Source organism: Prunus persica, chromosome G7 (genome assembly GCF_000346465.2).
Source record: "Prunus persica cultivar Lovell chromosome G7, Prunus_persica_NCBIv2, whole genome shotgun sequence".
In the NCBI taxonomy this organism is placed as follows: Eukaryota; Viridiplantae; Streptophyta; class Magnoliopsida; order Rosales; family Rosaceae; genus Prunus; species Prunus persica.
In genome coordinates this window covers 18106777-18121693 of record NC_034015.1, presented here as the reverse complement: position 1 = coordinate 18121693, position 14917 = coordinate 18106777, and the positions used below count along the sequence as shown (strand labels likewise).

At 37.2% G+C, this 14917-nt stretch overlaps 5 protein-coding genes across 6 annotated transcripts; all 5 read left to right on the top strand.

The window, feature by feature from the left end:
• LOC18770945 lies at nt 1641–3868 on the top strand. Its single transcript, XM_007202567.2, has 4 exons — nt 1641–1709; nt 2560–2967; nt 3071–3187; nt 3475–3868. Exons 2-4 carry the CDS (start codon nt 2596–2598, stop codon nt 3550–3552), a joined length of 567 nt encoding a protein of 188 aa, XP_007202629.1. The 5' UTR covers nt 1641–1709; nt 2560–2595; the 3' UTR covers nt 3553–3868.
• Nucleotides 3963–5358, top strand: LOC18769739 (vacuolar iron transporter homolog 2.1). The gene has a single exon (XM_007203855.2). The coding sequence runs from the start codon at nt 4516–4518 to the stop codon at nt 5317–5319; it is 804 nt and encodes a 267-aa protein (XP_007203917.1). The 5' UTR covers nt 3963–4515; the 3' UTR covers nt 5320–5358.
• LOC18769313 lies at nt 5926–7160 on the top strand. Its single transcript, XM_007202634.2, has 4 exons — nt 5926–6145; nt 6244–6426; nt 6570–6662; nt 6809–7160. The coding sequence occupies exons 1-4, from the start codon at nt 6071–6073 to the stop codon at nt 6932–6934; spliced, it is 477 nt and encodes a 158-aa protein (XP_007202696.1). The 5' UTR covers nt 5926–6070; the 3' UTR covers nt 6935–7160.
• On the top strand, nt 8003–10974 carry LOC18769314 (diacylglycerol O-acyltransferase 2D). Its single transcript, XM_007202172.2, has 9 exons — nt 8003–8369; nt 8448–8522; nt 8642–8727; nt 8822–8928; nt 9044–9199; nt 9343–9429; nt 9761–9858; nt 10049–10136; nt 10598–10974. Exons 1-9 carry the CDS (start codon nt 8200–8202, stop codon nt 10697–10699), a joined length of 969 nt encoding a protein of 322 aa, XP_007202234.1. The 5' UTR covers nt 8003–8199; the 3' UTR covers nt 10700–10974.
• Nucleotides 11500–14817, top strand: LOC18770819 (diacylglycerol O-acyltransferase 2D). 2 transcript variants are annotated; one of them, XM_007202173.2, is made up of 9 exons: nt 11509–11928; nt 12006–12080; nt 12200–12285; nt 12389–12495; nt 12611–12766; nt 12929–13015; nt 13350–13447; nt 13573–13660; nt 14260–14817. In XM_007202173.2, exons 1-9 carry the CDS (start codon nt 11759–11761, stop codon nt 14359–14361), a joined length of 969 nt encoding a protein of 322 aa, XP_007202235.1. In that variant the 5' UTR covers nt 11509–11758; the 3' UTR covers nt 14362–14817. The 2 variants fall into 2 exon arrangements, with proteins under 2 accessions (XP_020424418.1, XP_007202235.1); XM_020568829.1 differs by lacking the exon at nt 12006–12080 and having other exon boundaries at nt 11500–11928.

Sequence of the window (14917 nt, the reverse complement as noted above, 5' to 3'; positions counted from 1 at the left end):
ATTATTCATTCTTTAATTTGCAGAGGCCAATCAGAGACCAATGGCAAGTGTGAAATTATTTGGACATGAGCAGACAATTATACGTGAATTAGGAGTCCAATTTGTATAAAAATAAATAATAAATAATACACAAAACATTAAGGGGACAGACATTAATTTATAAAATTTCTCTCATTTATTTTAAAAGTCCCAAAATTGTGTTGGAAATTTTTCCTCATTTATATGTGAAACAGACTTTTACAGAGGGAAAACTCAATTCCATTAAAACAAATCATTTGCAGCTTATAAAAGTAATTCCTTTTGGTTTCAATTTTGAAAATTTTGGTAAGTACTAACAAAAATATCCATTGTTTCTTGAAATAATAGTAATAGTAATAATAATGCACAAGCATATCACTATCAGCTTCTTGAAAGCTCAACTGCCAAGTATCCCATGACTAGCTGAGCTGTTGTTGAGTGTAATTTGCACACTCGGGGCTTGTACTGATATTTCCAAAAGCAAGTGAACGTTTACCGCAAAATCAATACCTATTATAAATAGATTGTCTGTTTTAGAATAGATTGTTACTAAATGATTTGCGTTACGTAAGAACTAAGGTTGCAATTCAAGCGTATTGACAAGTTGAAGATCAATCCTAACTTCACCCTACAAACTTAAAATTCAAGTTCAATCCATATGTTATCCTTGATAATTAAGAACTAATAATCTTAAGAAACACAGAAAAATCCCAAATGGAGCAATATGAAAAGCACTCGTACCATGTCTTTTGGTAAAGCATTTCAATGGGTTTGTAACGGTAAAAAAAAAAAGATACTCCATCATGTAGCATGCCACATCATGTAAAGGTAAAAGGCGAGGGGGGGTTTGCTGTGTGTTTGGTAATGATGTTGATTATGATAATTGTTATTATTATTATGATTATGATGAATACTATTATTATAATTTCCAAATCACAACTTTAATTTACTCAAAGGGTATGCTTGTAGCCAGCCGCAATCATTGCTTATGATGTTTTTTACACGCAATAAGCCTTGGAAGGCACCCAATCTCACAATCACAGTTGATACAGCAGAAGGATAAGACGATTGACTAATGAGGCAAGAAATTATGTTGATCCTATTGGGAAGCTGGACTTTGCCCTACAGTACAGATTCCCCTCTGCTAACATTCTTTTTCTTTTTTCATAATCTTTTTAATGTTGTGGTTGTTAGCCATTTTCCAAGAGCGGAAATCATGGATCACAGTGGATTATCATAATGTTAATTATACTGCTAAGAAAATGATGGTTTTGTTCTTCTTTTTTTTATTGACTTTTTATTACAATATTTTTTATTGACAGAAAATTGAAATATAAAGATACTGTGATGCTTCAACAAGCTTGTATCTCAAATTTACCACATGATGTCTTAGTTTTGATTTTACCACCTATGTTCTTGTGTTAGATTTTTCTCAAATTAAGCATACGATGATGTCTTGTGTTCGACTTCCCTTGATGTTTTTTCGATACGACAAATTAAATTGGTGAAATGAGTCAAATATTAAGGTAAAAGAGAATTAAACATGAGAGCGAGGGAAGCACGTGAACTTGTTATGTTACACACTGATATGTGGCTTCTGTTGTTGAAAAGAAAAAGGAAATTAAAATAAACAGGGAGAGAGGAGAGAGAGCATCATCTTGTCAGATAAAACAAAAGAGAACAGCAGTAAGGTAAGCTCTATGCTCCTCACCTCTCGTATCTCCTATTTTTTCTTGTAATATTTCCAGTAATCATTTTGTTTTCTATCAATCATTATTAGTTCAGTGGGTTGGTTTGGGCAGCTGGTGAAGTTCCAATTGGGTAAAGATTGCATTTTTCTCTGGCTGCCCAAATTCAGCTGCGCAAAGTGTTCATATAATCCATGAATTTCATCTGCCAAATTCATGTTATAAAGAAAAGTTCTTGTTTGTATAGACTTCTGGTCAGATTTCAGGCACTTGGGTCATGGTAATAGCTGCCTTGTGTTGTGAATAAGCTTTCTTTAGTTTCTATCTCCATTTCATGGGCTAAGCCGAAGTGCTGGACTAACCCATCACTTATTATATTGAATAGATTGGATGAAAGCTCTGATATTTTTTTTCCTTAAAGAACTTTAATTTCCTAACTAGATTAATAGAAATCGAACTGCCTTTGTAAACAATGCTGCCACTTGTGTTTCCATGAACCAAGACAAATCATGAAAAGGAACTATACAGAGGGATGCTCTATTTTAATCTGTAGAGAATTACGAATTTGGGTTCTGTCTAAGTGAGTTCTGGCCTCTTCTTAGTGGCATTTTCACGAGAATTATTTAGATTTTGGTAAGCTAAAATCAAGAAGAATTGCACCACTGATGAATTGGATGATCTGTTTGATTAATTTGATTGAATTCCTGGAACTTGTTTTTCAAAATTTACACTTGCACCACTGGTGGATACATTAGTTGAGCATAGAAGAGATTAGTAAGCTTCCAATATGGCAAACTACCTCTGAATTAGTGATGTCAAGCTGCTAATGTTTTGTATTTCTTCATATCTCCAGTAGCAGTAAGAGAAGAACAAGGAAGAGGAAGAAACTATGGCTGCAACCTTATTGTTTGCATGCAACTCAAATGTAAACCATGGCTGTAGAAATGATAATCCCTCGCTGCCGAAACCATTCGTGGGTGGTGGACACAGAATCCTGGATCAAACCATTGCAAATAGGAACCAAAGCCATTATAACTCTCAAAAAAACAAGTCATCTCGCAGGTTTTCTGTTTCTGCTGTCACTGAAGGTTCCGCGAAATCAAGCAAGTCCGAAGAAAAAATCCCCCCTTGGGCTAGGCCAGATTCGGATGAGCCCCCTCCTTGGGCCCAGGGTGAAGGCAAGAATGATGGTTCACAGGAGGGATTTGAGATTCCCTTTTATGTTTATCTACTTGCCTCAGCCGTGACTGCAATTGCTGCTGTAAGCCCCCTCTTCCAATCCTTTTGATAAAATTGTGTCCTTTTGAAACCATATATGCCTCTTTGATATGCTCTATAACAGGAAAAACAATGTTGGAATGCAGATAGGTTCTGTTTTTGAGTATGCGAACCAGAAGCCAGTCTTTGGACTCTTGAACTCGGACAGCATATTTTATGCTCCAGTGCTTGGATTTTTTGTATTTACAGGCATTCCCTCTGCTGTAAGTTCCATTTCTTTGATTTTTTCCCTGGTTTTTTCCAGTTTGATATGCTCAATGTTATAACTAGGATGCATTTATATTTGAGTCTTTAAATCAATTCTATGGCCCTATATCTTGAATCTACCAATCAAAATCTTCTCAGTTTTGATTGTAACAGGAAAAAGAAAAAAAAAAAGCTCTTTCCAGTTTTGATGACTTTTGTAGATACAAAAGAAGTTGAAAATCTATTTGTTGGCAATATTAACTCAATCCCAGTTTTGACTTCAAAACACGAATGTTAAATGCAGGCATTCCTGTGGTTCAAATCTGTCAAAGCTGCTAACAAGGAAGCTGAGGAGCAAGACAAGAGGGATGGCTATCGATAGGGTACAAATACACCTTCAAATGCATTAATCGCCATATGTATTTTTTCTTTCCTTAATACCATGTTATGGTCTTAGTTCTTTGGTTTTGCTTACTGATTGTTAATTACAATCCACCCGGGGACTTTGTGCTTATGGCGATTCATCAAATTTTTACCATCACATATAGGATTTAACGCAGTGCATTGTTTTCCTGGCCCTTCAGCATCGAATATCTCGGTGAGCTCCATGTATGCAATCATGATAAACCAGTGAATCATGTCATTTGTAGTTGTAATTACCTGCAAACAAATAATTTTATGTATGAAGGTATATGTAATATGCCTCTGTGTAATCAAATACCAATCACCCTAGAAGAAAGCCACACACCCTAGTATGAAAAGAATTATTCAAACTTTTGATGGAAAGAAGAATTTGTCAACATATATATGGAGAAATTGTTGGTGTTGATCAGAAGGAAGAGAAAATGTAACGCTGTCGACAGAAGAGAGCACTTGGGTTGGATTGACCAATCGACCAATCTGCATGGAATATCCCTGACAAGATACAACAGATAAATAACTGGAAAAGAAGCTAAGAAACACAGGTAAGAATCTTACCTTAGAAAGCAATGAGGATCAACCCGAAAAAGACAAGAAAGAATCTTGTATTCTGTAGTTTCAAACATAGAGAACCAGCAGAAGAAAACACAAGTTTGAATTGAATATTTAGTAAAAGAAATAATGGAGTTGTTTGAAGCATGCGATGTGACGAGATCATTGGTTTAAACGTTACCCTTCTATGTAATCTTTCACGGTAACACCTAAGTAATTTTGTTTCTTCCAATCATCAGACATGGGAACTTAGTCCTAGTCTGTGTCTTGTCTTTCCATTTATAAATCCACGTGCTCTGAGCTTGTGGCAACTTGAAGAAGCCACACTCCCCCAATCCAGTTTCTGCATTAAAATCTTCACAACTCTTTCAATATGGCTTCTCATCAAACCCCTGAAACGCCTGCTGAACACAAGCTTCCTGTAACTGATCATGAAAACTACAAGACAAGGACTGAACAAGTGCAGAGAGCTCAGTGGCTTAGAGCTGCCATCCTTGGAGCAAGTGATGGATTGCTATCAACTACGTCGCTAATGCTTGGTGTTGGCGCAGTGAAGGAAGATCGTTGGTCGATGATCCTATCGGGCATAGCTGGAGCTATTGCAGGAGCTTGTAGCATGGCTGTGGGAGAGTTTGTTTCAGTTTCAACACAAAGAGATATTGAAAAGACTTCTCTAAGACAACAAAGCAGTTTAAATACTGAGTTGGGTAAGGAAGATATCAAGGGTAAGGTCAAGCTAGACATCCCTGAAAGATCAAACTTGACCATTTCAATTGAACTGACTCCTTCAAGAACAATCTCATGTGGAAAATCAACGTGTGATCATCCACCAGAGAAAATATTACCAACTATTGAGATCATAGAAAATGATGGAGGGAAAGAGTCATTGCCAAGTCCACAAAAGGCAGCATCTGCATCAGCTTTGGCATTTCTGTGTGGCTCACTTTTGCCTTTAATCTCAGCCATATTTATTGCTCATAGTACTGTGAGAATGGTGGTGGTTGTGGTGGTGGCTTCAATAGCTCTGGCTCTCTTCGGCAGTATGGGAGCACGTTTCGGTGGCTCACCGGCCATGCCGTCTGCAGTTAGAGTTTTAATTGGAGGGTGGATTGCCATGGCAATAACTTATAGCTTGCTCATGCCATTTGAAAAAGAAAATCGTAATGAAAAGGACTGATGCCATCACAATTTGCCACATAATATATATGTTATGAGTTAGTTTGAAGTCATTTTTGCACAGAGTGACAAGGTAACCTATGATTTGCCACTTTTCTTACTGTATAACGAAAATAGTGGAGCAAATCATACCCACCAATCTGTTTCAGGGTCTTGACCGGTTGAATTTAGGCTTTTGTTTTTTGTTTTCTTATTAAATTATATATAATATACAATTTCCATGAATGTGAATTTAGACTTTTGGTGCATAGCGTTATAGGCCCAGAAGAGAATATCAAAATAATGCTATTCCTGTTTCATGGAAGTTGTCTTTCTCCTCACTTTGTGCAGTAAACTTAATTATTTGGTTTGGAAAGCAATAGTGGATGAATGTGAAAGGAAATCTTTTAACAAGCCGTAAAGTATGGCAAGATTGAATATACAAGCTAAGAAACAATCAACCCAATTATTGCCTACTCAATCAATATCTTCCATCAAGAAAGAGAGGGAGAGATAAGAGACAAATATGCAAGCAAAATCTAGGGGAGATAAGAGTAGAGTATGGGCAAGGTGGTTGCCATTAAAAACTTCTACTATAGAAGTGTTGTCCATACTCTTATCAGTTCCAGCATTATAAGGCTCAATTTCTGGTTCCTCAGCCAGCCAGTGTACTGTGCAATGTAGCTGCAAAAAAATGCATACTTGAAGCAGCTATTTGTTTATTGTACATGTTAAGAGACAATTGAACTTGCAAATCTGATTGTTTGAAAATAATGGACCAACATGAAGAGCAGGACATCAGTTCTCCCATGCCTATTCTCCGAAGACTGGATCGTCTCGATCGTTTGGTAACCTGTCTTTTTATTTGTTTTTCCATGAATTTTTATCCTGCTCAGTTTTCAAATCCTCCTGGGTTGATCATCATCTCCATGATGTACATGTACAGCTGCAATTCTTGGAACACAAGCATTGCTTGTCAGCAAGCCATTCTTCCAGCCCTGCCTGCAAAACCATGGAACCAGTACTAGAAGAAGACCAGCGTAAGACTCTGTCATCTGCCATTGAAGAAGCACATCAAAAGGGCACATTGATGGAGAGAGTAGCTGTTCTCGAAAACCGGGTATTACAGGTTAGCAGCAATGGCAATAGTTTTGTTTCATGACCCCTTCTAGCATATCTCTGTCTCCATTAGCAAATGTCCCAATTGAGTAGATTTCTTGTTTCTTTTTTTTGGGTATATAGTATTTTGTAATTTGTCTTTGCCCAATTTAGTTAAGCCATGAGACGGATGTAGAAAATGCATCAAGGTCTAGCTATTCCACCATTCTAGTATCTGAGGACAAGCAAGACCCTTACACAACTCAAGTAAGTTCAAAATCATAGCACTAAGTACACTTAAATCATAGCACTAAGTACACTTACATTTATTTCACATTATGTTATCTGGTTTGGCCAAAGGGAAAGCCTGAAGTTGTACTTACAGAGGCAACTGTGATGATAATTGCTTGCAGGAGTGTTCTTCAAAAGCATGTGTAAGAAAGCCACAAGGTTCCAAGAAAGGCAGAAAAAGAAGAAACAATCTTGTCTCCATCATTCAGTTGAGAGAAAGGTTTAGGTGGGCTCGAATGGGATGTTAATTATTCATCATCAAGCATAAAATTGCTGCATTAATTACATCCTCAAGACTCAAAATAACAAGAAGAAGATTTCAGAATTTGGGCCATATATATTTCTTTTACCCAATTGAGCCCACTAATGGTTTTTGCCAATGAGCCCATGTAACACTACTCTGTACTTGTAATAAGCCCTAATTACAAAAGAGGCTTTTGGTTAGAGGCAAATTGCAGCCCCTTTTGTTGTGGATTTGAAAAGGGCTTTTGGACATACAAATCAATCATTAGTGGTTGGTAAACACGTGATTAGTGCAGGAGCATGATGCGTAATGCTCTCTAATTATGAACTTATAGAATGCGGTTGTCCAATAGAACAGCTAATTTGAGAAGGAACACATGCCTTTAGTGTGATTAGCGAAAGCGGAGATTCCGTAGGTGAAGCAAATTAGCAAAATATAGAAAGCTCACACGATTTTGTCTATGTTCTAAATTGAAACAAACAATGCAAAAAAGTGGTGATGCAAAGCCAAATACAAACAGCAATGAACTTATATCTCAAGCGTTTAAAATGATTTATCCACATTCTCCATATCTTTTATTCGACTTTACCCTTTCTGAATACCGCTTGTATAAAAAGTTACAAATATAAACTTTTAGTTCTAAATTTGATTAGGGAAGGAACGTGAATACCATGTGACCAACCGCAGAGCACCGACCAGTATTTATTTTATTTAATGGGCAACAAAAAAAGAAAGATTGCCATGACTCCATAGTGCTCATTACTCTCATTGGGGCAGCTCACAGTTGTCAACTTACCAAAGCAGTGTTTGAGAGGAAAGTTGATTTCTCGATGGACCATGCATGTTCATTCATATTCAGTAATTAAAAAAATATAAGAAAATAAAAATAAATAAAAAAAGTGAAAACCATTTTTACTAGAGGTGAGATTAAAATTGGAATTTGGACGGTGGAGATGATTTCAATTGCTACCAAATTTGTTTTTTTGTTTTTTGTTTTTGGTCAATGCTACCAAATTTGTTAGTTAAATAATTGGTCCATGGGTTTCTTGGTCCATAGTACACCGATAAAAAGTATATTTAATGAGCTAATTATGTGATTCTGAGTTAACACAGAAACACCCAGAAACAGAGAGAAGGCTTGGACGGTGACACCAATGCTACTGATAGTGATGATGTGCTCCAAGTTTTGATTTTTATTGAGAAATTATTCGTTGGGAGAAATTGGGTTTGAAGAAGAGGTTGAAGAAGAAGATTAGAACTTGAGAAGAAATGGTGGAGATGAAGGAGGAGAGAATGGCGATATTCAAAGGCAGAGAAAAATTCGGGTCCAATGCTTTGCACACGGTTGTGGCTTTGGGCATATGGCTGGGGACTATCCATTTCAACGTGATTTTGGTCTTCTTCGCCATCTTATTCCTTCCTGTTTCCAAGGCCCTCCTGTTAGTATTCTTCTCTCTCTCTCTCTCTCTCTTGATTGTTTGTTTATTTATTTGTCTGCTGCAAAATCTGTATTTCAGTGTAATTGGGTTGCTGCTATTGTTTATGATAATCCCAGTTGATGATAAAAGCAAAATTGGCCGATCACTATCCAGGTAAGGTTACCCTTTTCAGCTTTTTGCTATTTGGATTTTGGAGTGCAAGTATACGAAGTACGCAACCTAACCCAGATAAAGATTACATTTTTATTTTTTTGGTTTTTTGGTATTTGCAGGTACATATGTAAGCATGCTTGTGCTTATTTTCCAGTGACTCTGTATGCAGAGGATATACATGCCTTTGATCCTAATCGATCTTATGGTATTACCCTTTTCATCAAATGTGTTATTGTCTCATTAGAAGCTTTAATAAATTAGTAATATAATTGACATTTGTGTCTCTGTGCTTCATGTAGTTTTTGGTTATGAACCACATTCAGTTTTGCCAATTGGTGTTGTTGCACTTGCTGACCTTACTGGGTTCCTACCTCTCACCAAAATTAAGGTCCTTGCAAGTAGCGCTGTAAGACTTCTTCACTTTATTCATATTGTTCTTTCTGCTTTTCATATCAGGTCAACCTTTTTCTATGATTTCTTAGCTACAGTTTTGCTCATTCTGTGTTCGAATTCATGCTTAGGTGTTCTACACACCATTCCTAAGACATATATGGACATGGTTGGGTCTTACACCAGCCACAAAGAGTAATTTTATCTCCCACTTATCCGCTGGTTATAGTTGCATCATTGTGCCTGGTGGAGTGCAGGAGACATTTTATATGGAGCATGGCACTGAGGTTTGTATCTTTAAAATCTTGCTTATGCTCTTTCTTAACAATTGTATCTGGATGTAGAGCATATTTGAGTGCTACAAATTCATTAATCTGACAATCAGCTGGTGTCTGTTTTCTTAATTGTGAATCAGTTGCTTATTTTGTAGATAGCATTTCTCAAGTCGAGAAGAGGATTTGTTCGCATAGCCATGGCGATGGGCCATCCCCTGGTTCCAGTTTTCTGCTTTGGTCAGGTATCACCATTTTTTATCTAGTTTCTTTCACCTATTAAGACATCTAGAAAGTTAGCCAGTTGCATGGTATGTGTTTTTCGTTTGTGTTCCTGCTTTACTGGTCCAAACTTGTATTGATGGTAGATTGTCAGTGGTTTTCTAACTATCAACATCAGTTTGTTGAAATCTCTGAGTAGCTTCATGCATCGATTGCTTGTGATTATTAAAAGGGCCATTATGTTTATTGCTTCTTTGGTTGTTGATTCTTGATTTTACTGTTTTCCTCATGCTTGTGCTTCTCCTAACAATATGATATTCCCTTACCTTTTCTTATGATCCATTCATGCTGCAGTCAGATGTTTATAAGTGGTGGAAGCCAAGTGGGGAGTTATTTTCGAAGTTTGCCAGAGCTATCAAGTTCACCCCAATTTTCTTCTGGGGAATATTTGGGTATGTATTCTAAGTTTTTAATACTCTATTGTCCTAACTTTCTTTTTCTTCTGGGGAATATTTGGTATGTATTCTGAAACCTACTCTGTCGCATTTGTTATGTATATTTGTATATATGTGATGTTGACAGTTAGCAGGGCTACAGTTTTCATCAACTGTTAATGGTTCATATCATGGTTCTCCTATGCAGATCTCCTGTGCCCTACAGGCATCCAATGCACGTGGTGGTAGGAAGACCAATCGAACTCAAGAAAACCCCACAACCAACCATGGAAGAGGTATGAATTCCACCAAAACACCTGAGCATATTGTATGTGTTTGGTCACCTGTGAACATTCAGTCATGGAGAACTTTTGCTTGGATTGTATTCAAATTACTTTATTGCACTCTATTCTGTTTTCCTGGGCTTCAACTTCGACATGCATCATATTTGAACGAATGCTTGCTTAAAAAAGAAGGAATGAATGCTTTTAATGACACCAGTGGAAAAGAGTAAAGCATGAATAAGAGCAGAAATGTGAGATACCTGAAAATAGTCGATGCTGTTCAACACCAATTTGTAACGATTAAGGGATGTCTCCCATACCAAAACATCCATCTCCGTCTTTGGTTTCTCTCATGTCAAGAGCTTTTAATGTTGTGAAAAGCTATTCTATATAGTTTTAGTTGCATTGTATGGCATAGCTTTATAGATCGATGCTGGCTGAATGTCTGAGTTCATACTTCTATTCATTTCCAGGTCAATGAAGTACACAGTCAGTTTGTTGCAGCACTACAGGATCTTTTCGAACGGCACAAGGCTCGGGTTGGTTATGCTGATCTTCAATTGAAAATTCTTTGATCAGATCTTAATCCATGTTCCTTCTACATTATCAATTTTTCTATTCGTGTCCGAGGAAATTAGTGATAACATGTTGTATTAAGGTAGATTGTAGAAATGACGGTTGTTTGATGTCTAGCTAGTGGGTCTATACATAGTTTGTGCCCACGTATGGCAAAAGTCCAAACCTTCATCCGGAACAACAGAAGTGGCATAATTAAGATGTGTAAATTGAGTTTTTAATTATTTGATAATTTCTTAATAAAAACAATGAATTATACACTTCGACCTTTGGATGTCTCTTTAGCCTTGAATTACCTTTTCATTTTGGTGCATGAACTAGTCCCTGCAATGCAATCGCGAGAGAGAGAGAGAGAGAGAGAGGTAACTGGTTTAAGCAACAGCAATTAAAGATTATCCTTGAGAAAAATAAAACTAAGAGCTAGCTGACTGAAAGTAGCAGGTAACTGGTTTAAGCAACAGCAATTAAAGATTATCCTTGAGAAAAATAAAACTAAGAGCTAGCTGACTGAAAGTAGCAGGGAAAAAAAAAATTGACCGCAGACAGAGTTTCGAAACCCCTTTTATGATCACCAAAGGTGTTTGATTGACTCCCCAAATGAAATCCGTCGTCTCTTCCAGCTCTACTAACTACAGCCAATCTCCCGTCATTCTTCTTTGCAAGAGCAACTCTGTTTGCAGCCTCTTTAAGGGCATCCATAGACACGTTATAAATTTCAACACTTTCAAAATCGCTGGCACTTCCTCCAATATGACACCACTTCAAAATATAATGAGATGGCAGCGTTAAGAACAGTTGTCACCCCCAAAAAAACTGTCAAATAAAAATTATATTTAATCAAGTAATGACTGAGTTTCTGTGCCAAAAAAGAGGTAATGATGTCATTCTGAGTTAACACAGAAGCACTCAGAAACAGAATGAAAGCTTGGAAGGTGACACGAATGCTACACAGTGATGATGTGTTCGAATGCGGCCAAGTTGTAATTTTATTAAGAATTATTAATTTGAGGAAATTGGGTTTGAAGAAGTTGAAGAAGAAGACCAAAACTTGAGAAGAAATGGTGGATATGAAGGAGGGGAGGATGGCGATATTCAAAGACAGAGAAAAATTCGGGTCCAATGTTTTGCACACGGTTCTGGCTTTGGGTTTATGGCTGGGGACTATCCATTTCAACGTGATTTTGGTCCTCTTCGCCATCTTCTTCCTTCCTCTTTCCAAGGCCCTCCTGTCAGTATTCTTATTCTGTCTCTCTCTCTCTTGATTATTTGTTTATTTATTTATCTGCTGCAAAATTTGTATTTCAGTGTATTTGGGTTGCTGCTATTGTTTATGATCATCCCAGTTGATGATAAAAGCAAAATTGGCCAATCAGTGTCCGGGTACGGCTACCCTTTTCAGCTTTTTGCTATTTGGATTTTGGAGTGCAAGTATACAACCCAAAACCCAGATAAACTTAAGTATTGAATTTTTTATTTTTTTGGTTAAATTTTATTTGCAGGTACATATTTAAGCATGCTTGTGCTTATTTTCCAGTGAATGTGTATGCAGAGGATATACATGCCTTTGATCCTAATCGATCTTATGGTATCTACCCTTCTCATCAAACTTGTTATTGTCCCATTAGAAGCTTTAATAAATTAGTAATGTAGCAATATAACTGACATTTGTGTCTCTGTGCTTCATGTAGTTTTTGGTTATGAACCTCATTCAGTTTTGCCACTTGGTGTTGTTGCATTTGCTGAGCTCACTGGGTTCTTGCCTCTCACCAAAGTTAAGGTCCTTGCAAGTAGCGCTGTAAGACTCCTTCACTTTATACACACTGTTCTTTCTGCTTTTCATATCCGGCCAACCTTTTTCTATGATTTCTTAGCTACATTTTTGCTCATTCTGTGTTGGAATTTATGCTTAGGTGTTCTACACACCATTCCTAAGACATATATGGACATGGATGGGTCTTACACCAGCCACAAAGAGTAATTTTATCTCCCATTTATCCGCTGGTTATAGTTGCATCATTGTGCCTGGTGGAGTGCAGGAGACATTTTATATGGAGCATGGCATTGAGGTTTGTATCTTTAAAATCTTGCTTATGCTCTTTCTTAACAGTTGTATCTGGATATAGAGCATAATTGAGTGCTACAAATTCATTAATCTGACAATCAGCTGGTGTCTGTTTTCTTAATTGTAATTCCATTTTCTAGTTGTGAATCAGTTGCTTATTTTGTAGATAGCATTTCTTAAGTCGAGAAGAGGATTTGTTCGCATAGCCATGGAGATGGGCCATCCCCTGGTTCCAGTTTTCTGCTTTGGTCAGGTATCACCTATTTTTATTTAGTTTGTTTCACCTGTTAAGACATCTAGAAGTTAGCCAGTTGCATGGTATGTGTTTTTCAGCCAGTTGCATGGTATGTGTTTTTCATTTGTGTGCCTCCTTTACTGGTTCAAATTTGTATTGATGTCAAATTGTCAATAGTTTTCTAACTATTAACATGAGTTTGTTGAAATATCTGTGTATCTTGGTGCATCGATTGCTTGTGATTATTAAAAGGGCCATTATGTTTATTGCTTATACTGTTTCTCTCATGCTTGTGCTTCTCCTAACATTATGATATTCCCTTTCCTTTCCTTATCATCCATTCATGCTGCAGTCGGATGTTTTTAAGTGGTGGAAGCCAAGTGGGGAGTTTTTTTTGAAGTTTTCCAGAGCTATCAAGTTCATACCACTTTTCTTCTGGGGAATATTTGGGTATGTATTTTGAAACCTACTCTGTCGCATTTGTTATGTATATTTGTATATTTGTGATGTTGACAGTTAGCAGGGCTACAGTTTCAGCAACTGTTAATGGTTCATATCATGGTTCTCCTATGCAGATCTCCTGTACCCTACAGACAGCCAATGCACGTGGTGGTAGGAAGACCAATCGATCTCAAGAAAACCCCACAACCAACCATGGAAGAGGTGAATTCCACCAAAACACCTGAGCATAGTTTATGTGTTTGGTCACCTGTGAACATTCAGTCATGGAGAACCTTTCCTCGGACTGTATTCAAATTACTTTGTTGCTCTCTGTTCTAATTTCTGTTTCCCTGGACTTGAACTTCTACATGCATCATGTTTGAATGAATGCTTGCCAAAAAAGGAAAAAAAATTAATGAATGCTTTTAGTGACACCAATGGAAAAGAGTAGAGCATGAATAAAAGCAGAAATGTGAGATGCCTGAAATGGTCAATTCTGTTCAACACCAATTTTGTAACGATACCAAAACATCTATCTCCGTCTTTGGTTTCTTTTGCAATTGAATCTTAGTTTCAGTAAAACATCTTATCTTCTACAAACATAGCGTGTGATTGTTGATATTTGTACTTGCTCACTTGACAGTTTTCTCCCATGTCAAGAGCTTTTAATGTTGTCAAAAGCTATTGTATGTAGTTTTAGTTGCATTGTATGAGCAAACTACATGTAAGTGTGTTGACTGGCTGCTGAAGCTCCACGGAGTACATAGCTTTATAGTTTGATGCTGGCTGAATGTCTGAGTTGACACTTCTGGTTTTTCTAGGTCAATGAAGTACACGGTCAGTTTGTTGCAGCACTACAGGATCTTTTCGAACGGCACAAGGTGCGGGTTGGTCATGCTGATCTTCAGTTGAAAATTCTATGATCAGATCTTAATCTTATGTTCCTCCATGCTCCCTCCTCGTTGTCACTTTTCCAATTTGTTTCTGCGCAAATTAGTGATAACATGTTGTATGAAGTTGATTAATTGTAGAAATGGCGGTTGAAGTATCTTGATGTCTAGCTAGTGGTCAAGTTAGGCGTGATATCTTGGTTTCTCTCGACCCTTCTTCTCCCTCCTTCGTCTCCCTTTCTTTGCAACCCCTTTTGGTTCCAGGGGTTAATAAACCAGACGTCTCTCTCTTGCCCCTCATGTTGTAGAGAGTGTTTCCCCAGTTTTATGCTGGGTTTTGTTTCTCCCGGTCTTTTTGGACTGGCTCTTAACGTTCCTCTGTGTTGTGGAGGATTTATTGTATGCAATAACCTCCATTTGGGGTGTGTTCTTATTGTAAATCTCTTGTATCTGCCCCTGTATTAATGAAATTCTGCTTCTTCTTAAAAACAAAAATGCTAGTTGTCAAGTTGTTTATACATAGTTTTGTACTCACTTATTTGAATAGTCAAAACCTTCATCTGGAGCAACAGAAGTGGGATAATTAATA

Coding starts and splice junctions, on each gene's coding strand:
- LOC18769313 (XM_007202634.2), top strand. CDS start 6,071: ATGGACCAACATGAAGAGCAGGACATCAGTTCTCCCATGCCTATTCTC. Junction 6,146..6,243: donor TGGATCGTCTCGATCGTTTG/GTAACCTGTCTT, acceptor GTACATGTACAG/CTGCAATTCTTGGAACACAA. Junction 6,663..6,808: donor AAGACCCTTACACAACTCAA/GTAAGTTCAAAA, acceptor AATTGCTTGCAG/GAGTGTTCTTCAAAAGCATG.
- LOC18769314 (XM_007202172.2), top strand. CDS start 8,200: ATGGTGGAGATGAAGGAGGAGAGAATGGCGATATTCAAAGGCAGAGAA. Junction 8,728..8,821: donor TGATCCTAATCGATCTTATG/GTATTACCCTTT, acceptor TGCTTCATGTAG/TTTTTGGTTATGAACCACAT. Junction 9,430..9,760: donor CAGTTTTCTGCTTTGGTCAG/GTATCACCATTT, acceptor TTCATGCTGCAG/TCAGATGTTTATAAGTGGTG.
- LOC18769739 (XM_007203855.2), top strand. CDS start 4,516: ATGGCTTCTCATCAAACCCCTGAAACGCCTGCTGAACACAAGCTTCCT.
- LOC18770819 (XM_007202173.2), top strand. CDS start 11,759: ATGGTGGATATGAAGGAGGGGAGGATGGCGATATTCAAAGACAGAGAA. Junction 12,286..12,388: donor TGATCCTAATCGATCTTATG/GTATCTACCCTT, acceptor TGCTTCATGTAG/TTTTTGGTTATGAACCTCAT. Junction 13,016..13,349: donor CAGTTTTCTGCTTTGGTCAG/GTATCACCTATT, acceptor TTCATGCTGCAG/TCGGATGTTTTTAAGTGGTG.
- LOC18770945 (XM_007202567.2), top strand. CDS start 2,596: ATGGCTGCAACCTTATTGTTTGCATGCAACTCAAATGTAAACCATGGC. Junction 2,968..3,070: donor CCGTGACTGCAATTGCTGCT/GTAAGCCCCCTC, acceptor GTTGGAATGCAG/ATAGGTTCTGTTTTTGAGTA. Junction 3,188..3,474: donor TTACAGGCATTCCCTCTGCT/GTAAGTTCCATT, acceptor TGTTAAATGCAG/GCATTCCTGTGGTTCAAATC.